Below are 27,909 nucleotides of genomic sequence, written 5' to 3' on the forward strand. Positions count from 1 at the left end.
TATGAAGAATATTCAGCAACTGGTAATGGAAAAAGTCAGTTCGCGGATTATTCCGCGCTCGGTGATAGGCGACAGTCGTAGCTCGCGGAATATTCCGCGCTCGGTGATAGACGACAGTCGTGGCTCGCGGAATATTCCGCGCTTGGAAGCAAATGGGTTCATGGGTACCTAACTATAACGTGCACATATTATGGTAATTTCAGCGATACAATGAATATGAGTGAATATATTGATTACAGTTCCTTCTTAATATGAGTTGATACCAATTTTATTCTTAAAGCAGGTGTATGTGATCGGTGATTGCAAAAAGGAAAATTCTGGGACCAGTCATTTTCACTGGGTTAGTCGTTCTAGTGTTAAATAAGGGTGCAAGGGCGTGGGCGAGTCAGTCTTTAAGAGTTTTTTAAGCCAGTCTTTTTGCAGTCATTAGGAGTGTGCCAGTGTGTCAGTCAGAAAGTGTGTAAGAAGTCAAAGTCAGTCTAAGAAAGATCAGAAGAGCGTGCCCATAGCGAATCTCTCTTGTGTCATAGTCGTCATTCTATTTATAAGCTTATTTTATTCTATTAAGAAGCCAACAATACTATCTTAAATCAATCCAACCAAAATCTGATCCTATATATATATATATATATATATATAACTTCTCGTCCTTCCAATAGTATCCCAGTCTAAGACACACGACTATAGACATCAATGGCCGTGGGGGAGGATTTCACAGGAATATAATTATTTATACTTATTTATTTCCATTATATTACTTTAATTAAACCTTTGCACTCGAGAGGTGACCTTCAGTCACCATTTCATCAAATTTGGAAAATCGATATTAATTAATATATCAAATTTAATGTAATGTAACAATGTGCGAGGTATCGAAATCAAATAATTCTACAATTCTATTATTATACAATTCTTTATTTACTGCTCAAAAAAATATCGTCAGTTTTTTAATAGAGAATCTTTGAATTTCTACTCTTCTCTAGCCAAAAAATCGTCGAGTGCAAATGGTTAATATCGTTTATGTATACCATATTTATATAGATATTACAAGAGGATAGTTCTGATGTTAATGCAGTACATATACAGAATTTTTTAAATTATCAAGATGTGTGCATCCCTAATTGTGATAATAAAAATTCTTAGACTACAGCTTTGAACAGAACTTCGCGCAATTATTTAAATATTCGTTCAGCTATTGTACTTTAAATTTTAAGAGTGAAATTCTGTTTCAATAATCGTTTTCCAAAATGCAAATTTGGAAATAGAGACTGGAAAAATATTGCAGCTCTTTTTACACGGTGAAAGTGTACTGAGTAAAGAAAATCGTGTGAAAAAATTGATGAAAGCAATGATTGACAACAAAGTATAATAGAAATTTGTTATTGAAAAAATCGAAGTGCGCAGAAAGTAATTTACTGTATAAATATGTACAGAGAAGTAAATATTTTTGAAAAATTTTCACCCTTTTCCGAATCAGAATTTTTGAAATCGATTTTTGCAGTGTAGTTTCATGCCTTATCTAAAACAGATATACACAGGGTGTCCCATTTAAGTCGATGCAACGAAAAATTTAGTATATTGTACCACAAAATATAAAAATACTAAATGCCAAAGTATAAACTATAATATTAAAAAACACGCGTCAGCTTATTTTTTCCCCCGTTTTATTACTTGTTTATGAGAGTTTTCAACTTAAATAGGATACCCTGTATATAGTTAACTTAATGAAAATCAAATCAAATATGATACTTTGAAAGTTCTTCGATGTCCTGTGATAAAATAAATTTTTATTGTTTCATTAGTTAAACAATTTGAAATAAATAAGTTGGTCATGTTAAATATTCCACCCTGTATATTAACTCTGTTTCGCTGCTGAATTCCACAAAATTTCATTCAAATCAGCCCTTTCCTGTAAAAATATAAAATTGTAATTTATAAATTTTTATTATTACAGCCAAAGAGAAATTCATTTTAATAATTTCAACTAATTGCATTTTCTACATTACTAAACAAGAAATTAGCAATATTGATTTTAATCATCTTGCCATTATTCGATACTTTTTTCAACAATTTTTGTCACGTATTCATTTATGCTTATCATTATTGCAGTAGGTATATAGTTAAAACATACGTATTATATAGTAATACTGGTGTGTTATTACAGAACGATCTCAAGAAATAAATTATACTTTTCCTGGTATAATAAAAACACGAGAGAATTAAAAATGAGAATTTGAAAAGGAACGAGGAACTAAAGGCAGTGTTACTTTCTATACATTTTATTCTGCAATTTGCTATTGTCTGAGGACTGACTGACAGTAAATACCTCTGTACGTGACCTACTTGCGAAGTCATCATGATATCTTATACGGATATGATATTAAATGACTTATCTGCTGGGTCATCAGTCTCGAATGTTTGAATTTATTCCTGATGTGATATATCTTTTAACACAGATATAAGATATTCTTGTATATTTTATTCATAACTATAACTGTTAAATTCAAGCTATTCCTAGACTTCGGTATTATAATAATTTTTAATTATACTTGCTTACTTTTCGATTATAGGAAAAATTATTAAATTTGTTGCAAGTAGATAATACAATTAGGTACTTACATTCTGTAATAAATAATATTTGTTTAGATCTTATCTTTGTGTATGAAATGAAGCTTCAAATTTCTTCGCTTAGTATATTAGTTTTCCAAAATTATAAATATTTGCAGTTTAAAACCTCGAAAATTAATAATATTTATTTTTATTAAAAATGACGAAGTAAATTGATCTATGTATTAAAAATTATATTATCTTTCACAAAAGCAATTACATCGTTTTATAACTCCGTTGAAGCTATTCAGTTCTTGTTCAACACACTTCTTATACAGCGAGCAGTAAACGAATAATTTTCATTTATGGATTAAAATCGGACACCCCATATAAATATTTTCGACCACGTTCGAGACTTTTGTTAATATTTTCATCACATATATAAATAAACGACTTATCTTTAATCAAACTTGTTTTCAAAATTTCTAAAAATATGCACGTATCTTTTTCTTGATATTTCCTCGTGATATACAAACTTTTATAAAGCTCTGATGAATTTGACTACAACGCAAATACCACATATGCTATAAGAAATTTAAGAATTTTTCTTTCAGAATTTTCTTACCTTTTTATTGTTTCCTTTGTATACTGTAATATTTTCTTCAAAATTTTGATCAATGCAATTTTATATTATATTGATATGTTATATTTTTATTTAATAATATTTCTTTCAATGATAAATTATAAAAATGTAAGAAAAGTGTTTCTTTGAGAAAATTTCATGGATTTTACATGGGAGCTGTAAAATAATTTCTAATTTACCATAAAAACCGGGAGCATGTGGAAAGGAAAGTACAGGTCGACCTAGAGCAATTCTTCGCGAAGGAAGTGCTATTTTAAAAAGCAAGACAGAAGATGCAGCAGGTGTTAATACATATATACCTAACGTGCAACGCGTTTTCCACAATGGCCACGTTTAAGTCGTAAAAAGTTAAAGAGAACCGCCAAGCATAAAAAAACTCGTTAGAGTTTTCACAATGGTATCTTCGTTGCAGGAGGAAATGACGGGAAATAATTTTTACGAATGAAAAGAAGTTTACTCTGATGGCCCAGATGGCGCTGCGTACTGTATTCACGATACGCCGAATAAACAGCGTTTACAGTTATAGAGGAATAGCATCGCGAAGCTTATTTTTATCTCCATAAACTCAACAATATTTTTTACATGAAAATAAAATAAGGTCACGTGTTTGCGTCGTAAATACACGACTATAACTATTTTATTTCAGTATTCCATGTAAAGTTATCTTTAATATGTAACGTCTCTCATTTGTCATTTAGGTTATGTTGTCGAGACAAATGGCGACTGGGAGTCTCATCTCGAGTGCGAAAGATTAATACTTCGATAAACGAACGACAAGTATCGTAATTCGAATTTGGAAATTGCAGAAAAATTTATTTATCGGTAAAAATGTTAAATGTAAGCCAAATTATTTTGATTTATGAATGCATGGATAGAAAATGTGGAACGATAATTACTGGCAAAAATTAGATACTCGAAGAGGATAACGCAAGTGTACTTGCATTCAGTAAAGTCTGTAAAAGACTCCTCGTGAAAGAAAGTATCTGAGAAAGGTCTGCGAGATCTCCTGACATCGATATAATAAAAAATAGTTGAGTATAATTGGCAAGGACTGGGCAAAAGGAAGTGAAAAAGAGAGGTAGTTTTAAAGTAGGTACTGGAGACTTGAAATTCTGTATTGAGCAGAATGAGTTTAAAGCTGCCATAAATATATTAAAAGATTGTATGGAACTCTCCCAGAGGGTATGATAGAAGTTTTACAAAACGAAGGAGGTCACGTAAAATGTTAAAAATAATTATTTACATAGGTATCGATAATAACTTTTGTACACCAATCACAATCTTTTAAATTATATTATAAAACTTTTATCATACTTATTTATTGTTATTTTGATATGTATCTAAATAATACTTCAATACAGTCTGAAAAATTATTTTTATTTTTTGGAAATTGGAATTTATTTCAATTTACTATATTAATAAATTATATATTAATTTATTATATTAAAAAGGTAAAGACATTGAAATTATAAAATATATTTTTGATTTCTGCGAAATTACAGCAAATTGTTTAGTATGTATTTTATATTATTGTTGTACAATATTCCCAATTTAAAAATGAAATTTCACTTTAATACTACAGCTACCAAACAAGTCAAAATGCTGTATAATTTCATAATTTCAGTCTTTTTATTTTTACAATTACTCTAAATATGCATCAATTTTTAATAATATTAATATTAACTTTGAACTCGAGGGAAACGTAATTATACATATGTAATTATTTTCATCGTGTCACTATATATTTTAATAACTAATTATTATTGTTATCTGTATATATATTTAGGTACATTACAAATCTAGTATTCTAGTAGTACCAGTTTTAGTGTTAATATAGAGATGATGGATTTTTGTGTGCAGTCTTTCTAATTCAGTTTGTAAAGTGTACACGTTAGTACATACAGTATATAGCTATCGTCGATAATGCATCGTTTGACGTTTAAGAACGAACACATAGTTAGTGCTAATAGAGTGTACTCGTTGAACTAATAAGATGGAACAAGAATTTATTATCTACCATGGACAAATAGTGGCTGTATGCGTCACAGATAGAAAATTTTCTGCAACTGACTTTGACAAATTTTATTTTAGTATCATAATTTTACATATTTGTTTTATTATAATGCTTGATCATAATTTCGTCTAATTATGTGTAATTTTATATACTTTATAAATTGTGTATACATAGCAGCGTACTGTAACATTATATAGTATAATATATCTATATATGGTATTATATTTCATATAAGTATACTGTATAGCATACGAGTGTATAGTATGTAATATACTATGCTATATATTATATGGTATGTAAAATATATTTTATAATATACATATATAATATAAATAAAATATATAGTATATGTACTAATATATTATATATTATATGTTAAATATACTATGCATTATAAAAATTTATTTTAAGTAATATTTTGCAACATATTATCAATTAACTGGATAATAACATTTTTCATAAAGTTAGTATATTTTCGTTAAAGGAATACGTATAGTAATAAAAAGTTATTTAGATGTTTCCTTTCATGATACATTGATTTTATATACAATAGTCATACCATAATCGATGTTGTACAATGTACCAGACAATCTTGAAATGCACATACGTATGTCTTGCATAATGCATGCAGCATAGCACACAATGTTTGACAGCTCGTCACTGATTTCAGTAAATAAGTTTAGCCGTATTGGCATGATTATCAATTAATGAAATGCACGGTATCTGTATCTACGTGAACGTCAAATATAGCAACAATATGCGTCATTTATCGTGCGACAAATGTTGAATTATTAAACAGTTTAGATGCCCCCTTACGTGTATTAAAAGGTATTTTATTAAAAGATTACCTTGTTATTGTAAGTTGTCAAATACTTACAAGTTCAATGATGTATTTTAAAAGAAAAACATAAAATATTAATTTTCATTCCTATCTTTTCATACCTACTGTAATTTTAAACATAGAAAACTTAAGAACCGAATTATGGTTCATAAAGAAAATAACTATCATTTTTTAAGTTCAACAAAATCAAAAATTTTCAAGAAAATACGAATTTTCGAAGTACCTAATAACGTTGTTATTAATGTTTACTGAAATTAATGAATATTAATGAAATATTCATATAATAAGTGATTGACGTCGTTATTAACGACATTATAGAAATTATTAGTCAATAATTATAACAAAATAATTATATAGGCAAATTTGCAAAGTGTCATTGATTTTGTAATAAAATATTATAGTTTTGCGTTGTTAATTCATTATAATAATAAAGAATCAACTAATGCAAAGGGTACAGATTGAAATTACTACAAATATTCAAATTATTACTGTATAAACTTGTTAAACTTTCTCTTAGCTTTATAAAAGGTTTAAAAACTGCGATAGTTAACATATTCCAGTAAAAACAGGAATTTTTATTATTTGATAATATAGCCATTTATATGCCAAAGTGATCAATTCTACTTTTTGAATTTTTCCAAATTTCAACGTAAAAGCTCTTAACTGATGTTAAATCTTCTTTATTTTGAAATAAATTTTTACTCCCTATTTTCTGGAATTAATCGATTTTGCAAGCGAGCGACTTAATTAATCCATCGAGCTCATTAAAATTGACAAAATGAATTCCCTTAAATGAAAAGAAGCAATTAAATTAGTATTGAACTGTTATTAAACGTAACTTTAAATTTCGATACGATACTAATTAAATTAAATGTTAAACGAAAACGTTTAAGATATTATTCCTTTCGTTTTAAAAGTTGAAAATATTTTTGATTTCAATCATTTTTGCAAATATTCACGTTTTGCTACATGAAATGAAATACTACATAAGCAAAACATTAGAAGAGATATTATTATATTTGATACAAGAACGTATTAATTTAAAATATAAATAGTTCATCGCAGTAAAAATTACTTTTATTATTATTAATTATTATTAATTATTCAAGTCTCTTAAATTAACTCTGGAGCTGCTGAAATACAATAAGTAACTAAATGTATTATACATAAATGATAATAGTGATTCAGTAAAGATAAATAATTATATATAATTATGTTTTTATCTGAGTAAAGAAATAATAAAATAACATCACGAAAAATCTTTATGTTTTTAGAAATCGCAAAAATAAAATATTTAAAGCAAATTGTTTTGACCTCTTTTAATAATAATAACTTTATCAAATTCTAATGTTATTTATGAATTACCCTTTGAGAAATTCTTTTCTATAGAACTATTGATTTTCATTCTATTACGAAAATTTTATATTCTATAATGTAATTCAACATTTACTTGTTGACATATCGTAACACTGTGATCAGATTTCCATCTTCCACTGAATAAATATATATAGTAAACAAACTGAAGAAAATTCAGCACTAAAATGTAAAATTTCGATTATTAATTTTCAGTTTAATAATAAATATGTCTTCCTTCAAATATTATTTGTTCTTCGTTTCGTTTCCATTCGTGGATATTTCCATTATTAAAAAAATGTACGTACACATATACATATATAGTATGTCTCACAAATTTTTTAAGTACTTGCGATAATGTGACAAAAAAAATGTTTTGAGCAGAAGTTACTGCACTTTTTGTGTTCTTTAGAAATGCGAAGAAAATTAAAAAAAAATTGTTTTTCAAAAATTTTGAAGGTCAAATTCGTTTTCTCAAATAGCACTTATCTTTTACTTAATATTATTGTAGCCTATATCTTGCCGAATTCAACGACCTAGCATACCATGACCTTCGTACGATCTTGAAAGCAGAGAAATGAAAAATGATAATCAGTATGAATGGGTGATAATTACTTGTGTTTATTATTAAAACTTGAAATTACATTCACATCAGGAGTCTTAAGTAAATTACTAGATTACTGGATACTTAGAAACTTATTAGTAGAACTTATCTAATTTACTAGAAAGTAGAAACTTATCTCAGAACTTATCTACGAACTGTAATAATACATAGAAGATCCATCATCAAGAGGATCTTCTAATCAATAAATCTTCTAATCAACGAAGAGGATCTTCTGGACACTAGAAATGCACTTTCTCGATATCTTTTTCAGAAGAAACTACAAGAGATTTTAATGCAGATTGCTTTACTATCTATTGATACATATTTTAAGAGTATTTAAAATTTTCTTCAACAAAAATGAATAACATTTATAAAAGTTATTGGCACATATGTATAAGCTGATTTAAAGTATGCCTGACACTTTGACACGATTGCAGCTCTTCTGTGTATTCAAAACAGACAATTTTCTTTAGTAAGGATATAATTATATTAGAAACTGAAAAATATAAAAAATCTCAAAATTAAAAGAAATGGCGGTACTTTAAAAGTTGAAAGGTCAATTTTCTTTCGTTTTATGTTTCTTAAATCTTGTAAAAGAAAATAGTAAATCTCATTGGATTTCAATTATAATATCCCCGATTTTAAAAGGACACTTGCCGAAGGTACTGTCCAAATTTAAAGCGAATTGGTTAATTAAAAACGGAATTATCATGTCACCACGTTTAAGAAGCTTTCGAGAAAAACGCGTTTGAAATTTTTGAACTCTTAAATCTTATAAAAGAAAATAGTAAATCGCATTGGATTTCAATTATAATATCCCCGATTTTAAAGGGACACCTGCCGAAGGTACTGTCCAAATTTAAAGCGAATCGATTAATTAGAAACGGAATTATCATGTCACCACGTTTAAGAAGCTTTCGAGAAAAACGCGTTTGAAATTTTTGATACAAATATTCGAGAAATGTTTCATAATACTTAGCATAATTCGTTTTCGGCGCGAACAACTAATTTGTAATAAACCAATCCTTTGTTTACAAGCCACCATAGGCAGCAGGAGCGCGATGAAACTAAAAATTCGATGACATATGTAGTAGCAAGCTTCCAATATCGACCTACCCGTACCGAGGGTTGGTATATAATAGATATATATTTTCTATGTCAATTTTACGAATTTTCTTTCGTTTTATGTTTCTTAAATCTTGTAAAAGAAAATAGTAAATCGCATTGGATTTCAATTATAATATCCCCGATTTTAAAGGGACGCCTGCCGAAGGTACTGTCCAAATTTAAAGCGAATCGATTAATTAGAAACGGAATTATCATGTCACCACGTTTAAGAAGCTTTCGAGAAAAACGCGTTTGAAATTTTTGATAGAAATATTCGAGAAATGTTTCATAATACTTAGCATAATTCGTTTTCGGCGTGAACAACTAATTTGTAATAAACCAATCCTTTGTTTACAAGCCACCATAGGCAGCAGGAGCTCGATGAAACTAAAAATTCGATGACATATGTAGTAGCAAGCTTCCAATATCGACCTACCCGTACCGAGGGTTGGTATATAATAGATATATATTTTCTATGTCAATTTTACGAATTTCATCGTATAGATTTGCACACGTATTGTTTCAAGTCTAAACATTAAGAAAATAAAAAAAAAATAATCGATTTTTTCAATCGTCTGAACGAAAAGAGCCCTTTAACTCCTTGGGTAGAAATTTAATCGAGTAAATAGCCGAGGAAACAGGCGCAATTTGGTTGACATAGATCGTCTTTACAAAAACGGACTCTCGATGTGTGCGTCGTGTTAATTATGTCCTACATTTGCTTCGCTTTTTACGAGGTCTCGACGATGGTCCGTTGCTGCACGAGGCTCTGCTTCTCTAATGCACGGCGCGCCATTGTGCCATTAAATCCTGCCGCAGTAGCATAGCTACATACATTGTCATCCGGTACATCTACTCGCGATAGATCTACCTCTGTATCTAATGAATATCAACAAGTATTTTCAACTATTTCTTTTTTTCTCTATTTCTTTTTTTTTTAGTTATTTATTTTCTCAATTTCTTTACGAGAACGTGATACCTTAGTATTTGTCAACCATTTTACCTGTTCATTTTTTCAATCTTCATGTTTGAGACGTGGTTATGTGTTCTAATAGTGAACTATGAGCTGTTCACGCCGGGATATTTACATGCTTAACCGTTGGTGCTTATCAGATACATAGGTATATTCAGGATCGTAAATATAGTAACGCGTGTAAAATGCCTATAAAAATCAAACAAATATTATTCAGTTATTTGAAACGGTGTTTTGTATGTGTAATAATGTGTTTAACCGCTTGCACTGTAATTTTGTTATGAGAAACTGTGCATTGCAAAATTATTTAATTTTAGTTAGCCACTGTGTACCTATTTTATTCCCGATAGGATTATAAAAATTTGTGGGATTTATACAAAACTTTTTATATTTTTTGTATATTTTAGATATAAGCTTAGTCGAATGCGAGTGCAATTCATCTTTATGAAGGGGTTCGAGTGAAAAATTCGCCAAGAGTTGGACTCGTTATTGTAGAATATGGGGTTAATAGCATGTATTAACGCTGGCCAAATAAATAAATAAGTAAATAAGTAAATAGTAAATAGTAAATAGTAAATTTTTTAAATTTAGTAAATTTTTTAACAAAGATATTGGTAATTAGTTGATGAAAGAAAATTTTTGGTAGATTATATTATTATTAGCTTGTCATATATGTTTAATATATGATGATATATGTGTATTAATTATAAAGAACAATTTATGATAACAATAAATGGGAAATATTAATACTTGCTTATAATGTTATTAATAAAATGAAATAGAATGTTGTAATTACATATAAAATATTAATACCCATACATAAAGTAGTTCAGTGAAAAATATGAATTTTGAGTATTTGTGAGAGTCATAATATTGCTCCTATTATGTTATAGTTCACTGCTTCTATATATATACAAATATGTAGTAATTTGTATATATCATTATATAAAATTTATTTACTTTGTGTCTTTTCATATGTCTATATTAACTTTATGAAAATATATAAACAAGACTGAAAATATAGATAAGCTTATAAATTAAGTATAAGCATTAAGTATAAAGTTCATACTAAGTGTTCATTTATTTCTTATTGTTTAAAACAAAATGAACTTAACGTCAAAAAATAAAATTGCTTGCTATTCAGTAATACAATACTATACACTTTTAATTAAACTTTAAGATAAAATTTAATTTTTGTAAAAAAATTTCATAAAAATTTTGTCGAAAACAGATATCGATTTTGATTAATTATCCTCCATAACAAAGAATTAAAAAAATAAAATGAGAACCAATAAATTGATATATATTAGATACCAATGTAAATTATCAATTTGATTGGTTCTTATTTTATTTCTTTTATTTCAAGGATTTCATGGATATTCAGGGATAATTAATCAAATTTGATATCCTGTTTTCGACAAAATTTGTATGAAATTTCTTTAAAAGAATTAAGTTTAAGATGAAAGTATACGTAAGTAAATATAAAATATTACATGCAAAAATATATGAAATTTCAAATATCAATGGTAAATATTTCTCAAAATTTCATATATTTTTGTATATAATATCTTACACCTGCACACTCGTTTAATAGAATAAAGGAAATAACATTCTCATAACATGATTCATAGAGCACGATAAAAATGCATACATAGTTAACTGACCAACTGTTATATTCTAACACCATTTTACGATAGCAGTCTAATTCTTAAGCAAGTCACGAGCTGCCCCGACTTCCTCCCTTCGAACGTGGAAAACGAAACTCTTTCAACCGACGAATCAGCTTGCCTCCTTTCTCAAAACTTTTTATTCCGATCGTGTATCGGCCACTCATTACGACATTATTTTACGTCTCTCTTCCTCTGTGGCTTTGCGCGTGCCTGCGCTTTTAATGACGCGCTGTCTCTCTCCCTCCTACACCCGGCTCACATACATGCGCGCGCATATCCTCCGCTTTCCTTTTTCTCGCTCGTTCAATTCTTCGTTTACCTATTCCCCCTAACCTCGCATTTCTCATCTACTTTTATTTCCCTTGTTCTCTTCGCGTTCTTTGAAAGTTTATACTACTGATTATGTAACAAGTTTAATCGAGACATTCAGTTCATTTCCTTTTTCAATTCGGATTTATAGCCCCGACTCGGATCTAGTCCGCCGTTAAGGATTGTTGGTAACGAGTTGTTGGTAACGTAGTTACTCCGACTTCCTCGAGATGTCACTTTCAACGGAACTTCGAGGTTCGCTACAAAAAAGCAATCATGGGTTAATCCAGATGATATCGAGCTTGAAAACGTTGTAAATCTGACTCTCGTTGAGTTTACTTGTATGTGTAAACGGCGTGCTACACGGGTAATGTGATTTGTCAAGTGTTTAGAAGTAGTAAAACATCAGTGGAAGCGAAGTTTGCGCAGCGGGTAAACTATTGGTTCGTAAGAAGAAAAATCTGTTGCGAGGCTAATGGTTTGATGTACTTAACGGTGTAACGCATGTACAAATATTTCTTAAAATTGGTAAATATGAATCAATTGATAAAATAATTTCGTAGAAATAATTGAAAAGAAAAATAATTAATTAAACAGTAAAATACATTAATTCGATATTTTAACCAAACATTCTTTACCCTTAATTTTATTAACTTATATTTCTGTTACTTCATTGTTAAATATTATAAAATTGTTAATACTGATTTTTTGATTGCATTAGAATCGTTGATATTTTTTCGAACAGATCGGTTTTACAATAAAATAAAATAATTAATAAAATACTGTTTGTATAATTGTTTTATAAACAATTATACAATAAAATTAATTATAAGTATAAAATTAAGTAATGAACAAATATGTTTCATGGTTTACCATTTACTTCTTCTCTTTTGAATTTACTTGCTTAATTAATTTATTTTATTTTCAAAACTCTAACCATTTTAAGAAATCTTATAATAAAGAAATATTATGTTTTTCTCATATCTGACAAATTTTTAATTTATATATGTATATATTAATTTCAATTTTTATTTATTTGACATCATTTTTGTTTTGTATAAAATTTTGTAATATAATATCATTATACTTATTTTTATTTTATCGTTAAAGACTTAAATTTTTATTTGCTCTTATTTGAAGATAAATTACATATTTTCATCAGCTTACTTTATTTTTGGGTACACATTTAGTATTCTTATCATTATCCTTAAGATTTTATATAATTGGTCGATTTTCAGTAACAATGTACACCTTTCACTAAAATTAATTATAAATTAATAACTGAATACAATTTTCATCGTGTTATAAAACTAAGAAATCTGATATTAAAATTGCTGGTTGAAAAATTTATCAATAATCTATTAAAAGAATAGTATCAAAGCTTAGTAATTATTTTATATTACTAGGTATCAAAGTTATGTGTTTAATAAATCTGGTTTACCTAGCGTTTAGTAGAATTATCTCATCTACAACGTAAAAATTAAGTAACTCGAAGATAACAAATTTTTAGGTAAAAGATATTAAGCTATTATCTATAACTTGATACTTCTTTTTAATTTATATAGCATTTTGAGCTATCTTTTGTAGATAACTGCAATATGCGATAATGAGTATGAGAAAGACGTGAAAGTCTGCATAAGTCGATAGAACGAAATTACGTAATTAATTTTAATTTTGGAATAATCGCAGATTATTTCAAGGTCATATAGTTTTACCAAATCGGGGTAAGAGAAGTTACCATTACGTTTACGAGCATGATATGTATTTACAAACGTCACTTTAGTAGCTTTACCCAGAGTAATTGTATAATAAAACTAGAAAATTTTCTATTCCTTATAATATTCTAATAAACATGTTACAAACTGAACAGCCAAACTTTTCCAATAATTTCGAAACTAATCTTATTTTGGTTTTATTAAAATTTTTCGAAATTCATGTTTCATAGGCGAATTGTCAAATTACAAATACTAAAAATACATAGAATGAAAGATATTTATTATTTGCTTCTAAATTTTCATATTTAATTACCAAGTGTGTTTATATAATAACACGAACGTCTAGGATCAACAATTTTTTACGAGAATGGTACAATCTACGACTTTGTTTAGGTTAGGTCAGAGACACAGTCTGAGTACCTAAATAAATAAAATATATTATTACGAAGCAATCTCGTTATATAGAAATACGTGTTAGACTCGGTAAACTTAACGATTATTATAATGCATAAAGTTTGCCGCAAGCAACCATATTACACTTGGGAGTACTTTTATGCGATGAGAGGATACCGTGTAAAAAAGGGTATGTAAAAAGAGTGATGAAATTATTGATTGCCAACAAAGTATAAAACTGGTTTTAAAAAGTTATACAGAAAGTAACGCGGTGCATAAGTAATTGTACAAAGGTAAACAAATTCTGTGTAGAAGATTTTAATCTATAAAGGAAAATAACTCGTTAATTGTTTATTATATAAAAATTGTGTAAACAAAGTCAACTTCATTATTGCTTCATGTATTTTATTGAAGAATTTGTGAACTCGTTCATTTCATGTATTCAAAATCATTAGCTTAATTGTTAATATCACAATCTTATAAATTAATTATTTTTTAACATGAGTGGTCTAGTCAAAATTATCAATTGAATCGATTGGTTCATTAAAAATGATATAATTCCATTAAAAAGAAATAAATGTCTTGTACGTAATTGACTTTCATATAACTTAACATTGAAATCCTTTTACAAATAGTTTCTATGCAGCAAACAGTTAACAAATAATTTTCATTCGCGAATTAAAATAAGCCACCTAACGAACGATAAAGTAAAAAAAGAACAAACTATATTTGCTTAAAAAAGATAAAATAAGAGTCGCTATTTTAATTTTATTCCAACTATATATTAAACAAGTTTGTCATTTGATGACTGTAGTTATTTTGCAGCTGTTAAATATTAGAATCTAAGCGTTTTCGTATGTTCAACAAGACAGAACATCATAAGTATCGAAATTAGTTTATAATGCGTTTATGGATTGACCAGAGACTCGTGTTTATAATTTCACTGGTGTTTATGAATCGTATCAGCAACCGTTCGGCCATTACAAAACACCGCATGCAGCGCCACGCGCGGCTGATACCGGAACCTCCGAGAAAGCAGTGCTACCACCTCGTCAAAAAAGGAAATAGAAAATAACGTTAAAGTGAAATTCACAATTAAGCAATCATTATAAGTACGTTAATATTAGGCTGAAGAATGTTTACTCGATTATAAATTACTATTTCAGTGTTCGTCTTTAACTTTATTTTATTTACAAACTCGGCAAACTAGGATGAGAAATTTTTATTATTCGAATATATTCTGTTTTGACGCGATACAAATTTTCATATTATACTATTTTTCTGCAGAGTGTCCCAGCAACAGTAGTACAATCGGGAAGGGGGTGACTCTACACGCAGAAACGAATCGAAAAGAAGGAATAAAACTTTTTGATTCGAAGCTTCGTTTTCACGAAAATCGACTTTGAATATTTACTGAGTGCGCTGATATACCGATACTCCATCGGCCTTAGCCAAAGTTAAGTGCACGCGTACTCGGTGAATATTCAAAGTCGATTTTCTCGACAACGAAGCTTCGAATGAAAAAATTGTATTCTTTATTTTCGATTGGTTTTTTCGTGTAAAATCACTCCCTCCTCGGTTGTACCACCGATGCTGATGTATTTATGACCCATACATCTAACAAGGAGAGTGCAAGTCCTTCGGGTCACCGATTTAACTGAAACTTTTTAGGTTTTTAGATTTCGTCATGCTGTCCAAGAATATATACCATTATACCCGCCACTACTCAATAGTTTTCAAGATATTTACGATTAAAGTTTTATTGCTTCTGTAACTACAGATTTATTAAATCGGTGTTTCAATTAAAGTTTCAATTAAATCGGTAACTCGAAGGAATTGCACTCTCCTTGTAAGCCATAGCTACGTGTACGTGTACTCGGTGAATCTTCAAAGTCGATTTTCTTCTTAGATTTAATTCTTCGAATAACAAAATTTTATTCTTTTTTTTTATTCATTTCTGTTTGTAGAATCACCCCTTTCCCGGTGGTACTGCCGTTGCTAGGACACCCTGTATATCAATATAAAACGTATTTTTGTATTATCTTTTATATTATTATCATACAATATCAGAGAAACTGGAAAAAATTTTTAAATTTTAAAAATTGTGAAAAGAAAAAGAGAAATCTATTTCGTACATTGAAGTGAAAAATTGAAATGTGATAGCGAATAGATATTATTTCTCAAAAATCAAAGAGTTATACTGAAATACATTATCGAAAAATTAGGTACACGGTGCATGGTTCTTGGAAATACGTGTACCTGTTAAATGACTGTTTTATCGATGTACCAACTGTACACTGTCGTAACACTGTTACAAACGTAAACAAGCAAATCGTGCAATGAATTCGTCGGCTGGGCAACATTTACTGCCAGTGAGGGAGCAAACGCGAATTGTATGGCGGTTTAAAAAGCGGAAGAACATCAATTTGCTGAGCATTTATGGCGAAAGTCGCCGACAGTTGGCGAAAGCATTTATCCAGCAATTTATGCGATGCATGAAAGAAGAGGACATAAATCCAAGTCGTATTTACATTGTATAACAGAAACAAAACGAGATCAATATGGAGAACTATATCATGGAAAATATTAATTAATCCGAAGGAGAAAAAGTATTTGACAATAAAATTGTGGCAGACCTAGCGTGCATTGAACTATGTGTCATGCAACAGGAACACGTGAATTACTTTCGACATTTATACATAAATATGAAAAGCTCAGAGTTCTGGAACGCGTTAAAATTCACGAGTTACGTGTTGTATATAAATAAATGCGATGTAAATGTATACCAAAAAATACTTGGGTAGGATCTGTTGTATTTGCAAGTTGGTTAGAAAGTCGCATCAAACATGACGTAAAAAAAAAGGGAAAAGAGGAAAAAGAATTCTATGTGGATAGAAGTTATAGAAAAATTGTAGTATCGATAAATAACTGTATAAAAAGCAGCTAGAAAATTTAATCTAATGGTTTGCAATATTTTCATATGCAGCATTTGTATCTGCTATTGATAACATTCTTGTGACATAATGAAAACAAAATTAATACTTCATTTTATTAAATAAATGACATAATTTGTAAACGAACTGATTATTATATATGACAAATATTAATACTTAAACAAGCAAAAAACGTAATTAAATATAGTTTCCATAGCTTTTTATGCAAACAATCTCATAATATACAGAAATGTTCCCTCCAAATGTAAACAATACAACTCTAAAGAGATAATACTATACGACTATAAAAAGATGAAGAGATGCAAAGATAGATAGAAAAGACAGGTAGAAAAATAAAAAGGTAGATAAATATAAGATCCTGAAAAAGATGGACAAAATTTTATTAAACATTACTATGCATTTTGCGAACTTAAAATTAAAATACTTTTTAAATTAGTCATTTTCAAAAACAAGTATCCATGTACTTTCTATATAGGAATGAAATGAATATATCAATTATTACATATTTTTTAATAGGAGTTGAAAGATATATAGATGTGTGAAAAAATTTAAATAAAATTGGAATTATAAAATTATGATGTATATAAAATATATTCATTTTATTGGAGAATTACATTTTATATATGATACAAATAATATCATAAATTTTGAAATCTTTATACTGTTTTCACTTCTGGAGCAAATAAGTTTATATAAATGACATATCCTGCATAACATCGTATGTTGTTAATAACATACCCTGTTGTTAATTAGTAATATGTGAAAATTAATAATATATGATTATTACTAACTTATAAGATTAATAATATGAGAAAAATTATGTGACACTAACGCAAAAACGTATTATTTTTTGTTGTAGATTTCAAAATGGGTTGTTTCGGAAGCAAAGATAAGTTGAGCAAAGAAGACATGGATTTTCTTAAATCACACACAAGATATGACGAAGCAACTATAAAAGAATGGTATAAAGGATTTAAAGTAAGTGTGCATTTACTTTACACCAGTATTATTCCTGTACCCTTTATCACTCTGCAATGACACCTCCGGCTAAACTGTGTCTTAAATTTCAAGAGAAAAATAGAGTCTGACGTGACTGTTTTCTCAAAATTTTATCAGATGTAATCAATCCTGCGTCCAAATTATTTACACGGTACGAAAGCACCCGTTATCAGGGATAGAAAGCAAAGGATGGAATAAACAAATGTGAGTGAATGAAGCTTTGATCATTTATACAATTGTAGCCATTACCCATCCATCGTTAAATAAGAGCTATAGAAACGTGAAATATCTTTAGAGCTCATTGTTAAACGGTTTGCCGGGTATAAATCTGATTCTTGAAGGATTCTCCTCTTATCCATCAAACCGACTTCACGAGTGTTTCCTCAAGTTTATTCGATCAGATAAAAATAAATAATCCGCAGTAGCTTGGACTGAGTAAGTTTTCATTGCCTTCGTAGAAAATACCTAACTTCGCTCTTAATTGAATTTTAAAATAGATCTAATAATTTCAACAAATTTTCATTTCCTGGAAAAGAGAATATAGTAAAAATTCAACAATTTTGAACGGATTATCTGATAATAATTTTTATTTCGTATATTTCTCCTGATTTTTACGCATTGGAGATAATTTTAAATTGTTTTTCATTAACGTGATCAATAAATATGGGAAAATTCGTTTTTGTATAAACAAAATGCAAGAACAAATTTTATGTCAAATGAGCAATTATGATGAAACATTAATGACAGAAAACTTTAAGTTGATTATGATTCTTTGGTATATCTAAAGATACATTTATCAACGACAATTAATTGCAAGATAATTATTAATAAATGAGTTAATCATTCGTAAATTTTTAGTGAATAAATTATATAGATTATATAGATATTTTAACCTTTTGGACTCGAAGATTTCTTCGTTGTGAAGATGCAATTCGAAGCTCTTCTTTGATTCTTATAAGCTCACTGATACTCTTTATGCTAAAATTAAAAAAGGAAATCGTGAATTTGCGTGAGAAACGAACGAATAGAATAATTTTATTTCGATGTTCTTAATATAATTATCATCATCCGTTATTTAAGTTATAGCATTAAAACAAACGGTGACTGAGAGTCACCTCTCGAGTGCAAAGGGTTAATAAGTAGATTTTATTAATTTAATAAAAATAAATAGAATTTATTAACTCTTTCCATTTATTTAAATTTATTTGCAAACTAAATGTACTATAGAAAAATATTTCAAACGAAAATTGTTTGATATGAAGAGCATACTATATAGTAATTAGTTTCTTGTAATTTTCCATTTTTTATCAAAAGATGAAGATGATACTATTGATCGCAGTGAACCACATTTTGCTCGTTTCCTACATTAAAAATTAAATAAATTTTGGTAATTATCAATATTTGACCTCGTATACTTTACACATTTTTTATTCTACATGTAGTATTTTTTTGACAGTGAAATGTAACACGACATGGTCAAGAAACTCAAGCTGACATGTATATTTTGATAAAAAAGTGGAATAATAAAAAACTATTTATTGCATTGTGTACTCTGTTTTATGTCGATCAACTTTCGTTCGAAATATCTTTTTATACAGCATAAAGTTTACAAATAAATTTGGGTGAAAGAGTTGATTGACTCACCTTGTGTATCAGGAATAGATTTTATCAAAGAAATTCCAAAAGAAAACTTGTCGTGAATTTGATTGATGTATATAAGATGTTATCGCTTCATTCTACTCTTAATTATGATGTTATCGTTTTTAATTTAATATACGTATCTCGAACTTCGGCTCTTCCAGTCTATATAAAGGCCCATTTCCAAGACCAATCTTCCCAACGCATCTCCCGTGATAATTAATGTTTACAAAAATAATATTTATCAACCTTTTAACCTTTTGTTTACGATCACACGATATATTTCCTTTACGTAAACCGTATGCAATATATAAATTGCGAAAAATTAAAGCTATATTTTTAATAATAACTCAATCCTTTAATAGTAACACAAATTTCCTATTAATTTTAATTATAAATTTCCTAATAATTTTACCTGTTATTATTATTTACCTATTACTATTACCTATTTACTATTTTAACTATTTAACTACACCAACTGTTTAATTATAATAAACGAATTCGTCAGTTTATAATGAGTTAATTTTGATCGTTTCGCACTGCTAAATTTTCGCAAAGATGTTAACAGCAGTAGGTAATTTCGTTTGAAAAGTACGAGACAAATCTTTGACCTCAGAACTTTATTGCCCAGTTTTTTCTTTCTCACTCTGTACATGTATTGTACGTACGCGTGACCAACATGAAAAATCGGTTTTCCCGTTCTATTTCCGGTTTTAGCGAAGTACCAACGTGAACACAACCAATGTAAACTATAGCACCGTGCCCCGCATTTTAGTGCTAGTGATTGCTCTGCGCAAGGGACTACTACGAAGTGACAATCGCCAATTCCGATGAAACTTTGGTATAAGGTAGTTTTCCAAAAAGCATTATAGACGTATATCTCCGTTATTGGCAATCGTCCATATCTCACAGGTGAAAATTGCTCTAAAAATTGGAGCCAGTAAACCTATTTGATCCAATATCTCGGAAATTGACGGATATAGGAAAATCATATAAATAGATGAATTTTGTATTTGTCACTGGTGAATTTGACACTTGAACTGGCAACTCGTATCTAAATATTTTTATAGATAGACAATAGTAGTTACAGTGATATTTATTTAATTAAAGTTTTATCTTGTTAAAAATCAATATTAATTTCGTCGAAAACAATTTTATGATTTTAATAATTGGAACGACAAATTGATTGAAATCAGTTACTGCATCTGATTTGATACTTGTATACTATCAAATTATACTATAATAGACAATGATTTATCAAATATAATAAACTTTTTTAAATATTCTAATTACTCGTCATTTTTATTTTTCCTAATGAAGATTCGTCCATATTTATGCAAGTTATGTGCATAGCAATTATGAATATAAATTAAGGAAATAATTCTTTGCAATTTTCTACTTTTTTCTATTTATTGAAAACTGACGTTGCACTGATTATCTAATTATTGAATTTATTCTTATATTTTATTATTTTGTATATTATTTTAATTACTTTTAATAGTAAACAGGTTATAGTAATAAGCAATCTATTTTTGCTACGAATTATATTATACAGAATAGTCCATAAATTAAAGATCACCATATTTGAATAGTTTCTAACAATTTACCAACGAGATATCTTGACAAAAATATAACGATATTAAATAAAAAATTTATTTAAGAAGAAACAAATTAATCTTCACAATTGCATAACTACTTGCAGTATAACTATAATTATAGTAAGTGTCCAAATTGCATCCCTCCTTTTGCCCTTTAATAATTAAATATACGAATTTAAATCGTAGAATTGATTACACATTTTTGCATATTTGTATTATTCACTCCTGAAGTTCTTATGTATTATTAATTAATTATTCTTAATTTCGGGTCCCATTGACCACAGCCACCATAGGAAATAGAAATCTATAAGATTCATCAATGACTCATTTATTTTGAAAATGTCAGTATTATGTATAGGCGACGAAGTCGTAGATAATAATTTAAAAAATAAATTACATTATTGTAATGTCAGTTGATTAAAATGAAATATGCCACTGCATTATTAAATTTGACTGTCTCTCTAATTTGAGAATATGGTAATGAATTATTTTTGTCGGTAATTCTGAAAATGATTTAAATCAAAAATGTGAAAGAAATTGTTTTATCGCATATTTTATATTACCTTCATTTATATTACAATACAATACTGTTGCTGCGAAAATAGCGAAGAATTAAATCGTCAGACTGAATTTGTAACTTTGTTGTAATTAAATTTTTTAATTTATAACATACTCTAAGCACGAGACATTTAATATTTCAAAACGAAACATATGTGACTTAGGCCACTTTCATAAACACCAATACATTGTGAAATACAAAATAATCCCAGTTTCTTATGACAAAATTATATTTTTCAAATTTCTTTCATCTGTAGATTTGTCATTTAGTGCTAACACACTTTTTGTTTAAAATATTGTTTTGTTAAATTATTAAGAACTGTTCATAGATCCTGACAATATGATGAACAAACTAAGAATTGTTTTTGAAATTTATTTCAATTTTGCAGAAAAATGGACATTTGTGTCTTCTTCAACGTTGTATCGTTAATTATTTTTAGTATATACAAAATCAGTACATTTCTAATGCAGACTACCACCATTTCTTATTTATTATTGTAATATAATCATATAAAGTATTGAAAATTAAGTTCACAATTTCTCATTGCTATAAAAATTAATTTATTTTAAATCGCTAATCGTAAATTTGAGACTGTCATTATCTCCCGTATTAAGTACTTAAAATGTCGTATAGGTTATAATTACAGAGATTATTCTAGTTATATAACTCGTGCATGGTGTCGTACACGTGGCGCCATCTCGCGTTATTCTACAAGATTGGATCATGGCGGAAAATAGTTTGTCGAATTTACGAGCTCTGATGAGAGCCCCGAAGCACAAACTCCGAACGCTGATTACAAGACTAGGCTTGTTAAACGATAGTGATGTTGGTTACCGTTAATCACTAGTTCATGGTGTTTCATGGTGTTCGAAGCAAAACTTACTGTTATCGTTCGAAGTAGAACTAATTTATTTGACAAGCAGACTAAGAATCGAAACAAGATTTAACCTCCTTAGAGAAAGTGAAATTTAACAAGATTAAAACGGACACAAATATTTCAAATTGAGAAAGAAATACAAACTTTTATGGGTTGTAATTCAGTTAATTCTAAATTCTATTGAAAAACCGAAAGTAAAATAGAAATTAAAATATTGGAAAATTATTTGTACGAATAAAAAGTATGTAAAGCTCGAATTTATAAGAATAGATATTAAGGAATATTCGAAGATTCGAGTTCATGCTTTTATAAAAAAGAAATACAAACTTTTATGGGTTGTAATTCAGTTAATTCTAAATTCTATTGAAAAACGGAAAGTAAAATAGAAATTAAAATATTGGAAAATTATTTGTACGAATAAAAAGAATGTAAAGCTCGAATTTATAAGAATGGATATTAAGGAATATTCGAAGATTCGAGTTCATGCTTTTATAGCACATGCGCATGGCTCGCGTTGAAAGCAGTGTTGCCACCTGTCCGGTTTTAAACATAGACTCTACATTTGAATACGAATCTCCGGATCTTTTTCTTTGCTAGAAATATTCCGGGGATAATCGAAAAAATGAAATATATCTTGAATAAATTTACATTTCGCGACAATTGAAATTTGTGAAAATTAAATTACGACTGAAAATAGTAGTGACGAATGAAATTAACGGTGACAACGTCGTGCTAATATGGAAACGTTTAGGTCGACAAATTCAGTAGTGACGAATTCGTGGCGAGTTTTGACCTCCGAAATTTCGAAGCTTTCAATCGCCAGTTCTGTAAAACAAACAATGGATGCAAAGCCGTGAACGAAACGAACGAAGTACAAAGCCGCCGCCATCGCTCGATACTCGACTCTCGAAGCCAATTCATCACTTCGATTGGTAAAAGATGAAATTTTTATTAGTTTTATCATCTGCGAATAAAAGTGATTGCCATGAATTGCTAAAATGTACCTATTCAATATGAGTCCGATTACAAATTTAATCAGGAATTATTTTGAGTTTAATAAAAATGTTCTCTTCGTCTTTATGCTGTTCCCATATTATATTTACATATGCTAGAAAGATGAATCGATTTTATTACGACAATATATACTCATCTTCATAAGAGAAGAATTTCGTTTTGCAATGAAAATGTTACTAATTTTGTGTTTTAAGAGATTCGTAAACAAAATGAAATATAATCAATTATCGTGTTTAATAAATTTTAACAATTTTCATTAACTGATTCGATGGCTATGTACAGGGTGTTCATATTATTATTAACCAACGTTCTTCTCGTGAGCAGCATTTATAACGAAATGGAGGAAAAGAAGGTTTTATAGATTTGCATGATTAACATAATCGTTTATATCAATTTTTTATACCTAGAATAATCTTGTAGAGTACATAGTATCATGTTTAATGAAGATGCCAATAAGTAAAATGTAATTTTTTGAAAACTGTTGAAAATATGACAAATTTGTTTTCTAACCCTTTCGTGATACAACGACCATGGGTTTCAAAGTTGCTAGAGCTTAGAAAATTCTTTCTGAACGCTTATAATGTATGATATTATATTTTGATTAAGTTTTTATTAGATTTGAACAAAAATAAAATTTGTTAAATTAATTCAGGACAGGGCGTTTGCTACTATCTACATAACTCAGGAGTGATAAGGCTAATAGTAGTTACTAAGTATGAAAAACAGTATTATTTAGTATAAATAGTTTTTTATAGGTATACGTGATATGATTATAGTTACTTTTTATTTTTATATAATATAAGGAAGATACTAAATGATTTACATTCATATACAATCATATACGTATTCACATATAATTACACAATTTCTTTACTTAACAGATTAAAAGAGTACAAAAATTTCAGTAATATATAATCAGTTAATTAAAATTTTCCATTATGCGTAAAACATACTACTTAATAAAAATCGCACACTGTTAGTTAACTTTTTAATTGCAAACTTGGGAAGTATCGTACTTTTCTTCTTTCAAGATGTATAAAAATTGAAAACAATTTAATATCTAAATCCCAAATCAGTTAGATTCTACTAATATCATGCGTTGTTTTGCTGAAAAATTAGGAAAAATTAGATATGTCGTATTTGAACTTGTTTTAATTGGATAAATTTTATTAATTAATTCTAATTTTTATTATTAAGGAAGAAAAAAATAATGGAAATTTAAATTTTCATCAGCTGAAATTCGTAACTTATCGATCGTTGGGCTTCGAGTGTCGACTGTCAAGAGCTAACGATTGTTCTCTCTCTCTCCTCTTTCTCTCTCTCTCTATCTATCTATCTCATTATCAGTCACTCGGTTTATTTTGCCGAAATGGACAGAGATCGGAGAATTCTGTGCACCAAAAATTGCCAGATTGGATCTTACAATGGACAGAAACAGATTCGTTTACATCTCTCGAAGACAAGCGAGTGAAAGAAATTTCTGATCTAGGCCATTCTTTGACAGTCATTGTTTCCACGGAAGGAAATTGACGGGAACGTCGATAAATACTTTGATAGCTTACCGGTGTACTTCGCCAGTGTCCATTAAACGTAAGACGCAAACTTGTTAAAACGAATCGAATCAATATCAGCACTGGAGGCACGATCGCGAAGGAAAGGACCATTGATGCTGACATGCAACTCGAATTATGCACCGTATTAAATCTAACGAAAACAAACGTAATAGGAAGACTAATTACTGATACGTCATCGTGACTGTAAATAGCAGCGAAACGTGGCTGTTTGATTTACTCTTAGCTAATTCATACTCCTGGCTGCCTGAAATTGCGGAATCCAGGACGCAAATAAAGCCACAACCAAACGACAACCTCGATCCACGATTAAACCACAAATCTATGTACGCGAACGTAGAAAACAACAAGCCACTATTTGAGATTCTTGATTCGTTAGTTGCCACAGATTTGTGCGTTATAAAATGTTACTAAAAGGTCGGATAAAAGTTGAAACAATTATATCAGAAAATTTCAGTTAATTTTGAAGAAATAATAAATTATCGAGAGAAAAACGATGAATTTTGCATCAATTCCTTAACCCTTAGAGCGCTGTGGACGCATATATGCGTCCGGCGAAAGTCACCAGCAGGGACGGTGGATGCATACATGCGTTGTTCAATTTTTTCGGTCTTCCATGCAATAGTATTACATATAACTTTATGCGAGACAAATATATTTGTTTCTTAGCAACGGCAGTAAAAAAAGACAAATGATGGAACAAATAATAGACGCGAGGACGGGTTTATTCTTTTGTATATCTGTTCCGAGTATCATTAGTAACGTATTAACAATATAGTGTACGTACAACAATATTAACAATATAAAAAAATTTATCATACACAAATAAACTATTAATTTTTGTTTAGTTTTTGTTCCTTATTTTCATGTTAAGTTATATTGTAAATTTTATTGATTCTAATAGATAATCGATGCTTGAAAATAACATTCTTTTATTATTTAACCTGCTGCAAAAGAATTACAATAATAACTTGTTAGTTGCGCCTTGAACAGTTAATCAACAGAGCTCGCACGAGCGAAAAGTATTCCGTTCACAGCGATCGTAAGCGCTAAGCACGCACAGTCCCTCTGAAGCGCTTCGGCAGAGAGTCGTCCGCACTCTAAGGGTTAACACTCTATAATGCTGTGCGATTTAGAAGTTATGTACAGTGCTTACTGCTGCAAGTGGCTGTGTCCATAAATTTCTTGATCACATAGAGCACTACAAATCGTGAAATATTGGCTGCGATTTGCTGGCTTGAATATCCTTCTGCAGTTAAGTCTCCTACAACTCGGTATTTTTATAACGCGATTTCCATATAACGCGGAAAGAAAATTGCGATAGCTCTCATATAACGCGTTTTTCGTATAAGAAAATTCCAACAATTCAAATGGCTTGAAAAATTTATCTATGGCAGCACTTATTCGATGCGTTAAATTTTTGTACGTAGTTGACATTTATGGGGTATTCCTGGATTATCAGTTCCAGTTATCAGGGAATGAGCAAACAACGAAGTATTGCTATCTTTTAATTTATTCTAAGATTGTCCGTAAACGTGTTCAGACGTATATGTAATAAAGTTCTTTCGGCTTGCTTAACCGTTTGAGTGCCACGGGTCATTATTGTTTCCCAATTGATATTTGCCAAGCGGCGCGATAGCGCTTGTCATATTCCGTGTCCAAAAATGCCAAGCGGCGCGATAGCGCTTCTCATATTCCGCGTTCACCAATCGAGCGCGCTGATTGTCAGCTTCGCAGCTCAGAGCGCTGGCACTTTTGGACACAAAATAGAAGAAGCGCGATCGCGCCGCTTGGCACTCAAACGGTTAATTTATGTTATTGGAATTGTAGGAAACATTAGAAAACATTTAGATAAATTTGTTATATGCTGTATTATTTATCTGAAAAAATTATTACCGACGCGCAGCGCGAAATTTAAAAGAGAATCTCAAAATTGCTTAGCTCCATATAAAGAGGTTTTGGAAGATCTACGAAATAAAACTACTGTAGCGTCCTACGGTATCGAATCTCTTCGATTTTCAAGAACGCTTATCACGCGCCAAATTAATATTGCGTGACTAGTTGTGATAATAAGGATCCAGAATGTGTGTGGTCAAAAGAGTGTGTTTATTTACAGAAAAGCGTAGAATAGTTATAACGTAGACGTTAACGGAGTACCGTTTCGAACACGCGTTTGTATGTGTAATTTAGATGTTTGAAGGATCGGTGCCGAAGACGAACTGACTTCTCGATTTTGCTCTATGTCCTGTCTCGTCGTGTTCGGTCCGTTGTTTTCTCTAGTTTAGTTCTGATTGGGTAAAATAGATGTTGGTGGTGGAAAGGTAAAGAGTTTTAATTGGACAGAGGGTGTGACATAAGGACCTTTGGCGAAGGAGTAGGAAACTGTCAAGGAGCCGATTTCTGATGGTCAATGACGTGATTTATAAGTGCCGTCCGTCCGTCGCTTGTTGGGTCTGTCACAAGTGGGTCCCATCTGTCGCGTCTGGTACTAGTAAAATTCCTAATTTTGCTTTACCTTTATAAGCTTAAT

At 29.5% G+C, this 27,909-nt stretch overlaps 1 protein-coding gene across 2 annotated transcripts in view; it reads left to right on the forward strand.

Annotated features, from left to right (window-relative positions):
* Positions 1-27,909, forward strand: part of LOC108546763 (neuronal calcium sensor 2) — a 236,187-nt gene that overhangs the window by 79,898 nt on the left and 128,380 nt on the right. Inside the window, exon 2 of one of the 2 annotated variants that reach the window (XM_017899005.1) lies at positions 17,983-18,101. In XM_017899005.1, the coding sequence (XP_017754494.1) occupies positions 17,991-18,101 (111 nt within the window). In that variant the 5' untranslated portion in view covers positions 17,983-17,990. Of the gene's footprint in view, positions 1-17,982; positions 18,102-27,909 lie in introns of those variants that run through there. The other variant, XM_017899006.1, reaches the window with a different exon arrangement.

Source organism: Eufriesea mexicana, unplaced genomic scaffold (assembly GCF_001483705.2).
Source record: "Eufriesea mexicana isolate 0111107269 unplaced genomic scaffold, ASM148370v2 scaffold757, whole genome shotgun sequence".
Classification (NCBI taxonomy): Eukaryota; Metazoa; Arthropoda; class Insecta; order Hymenoptera; family Apidae; genus Eufriesea; species Eufriesea mexicana.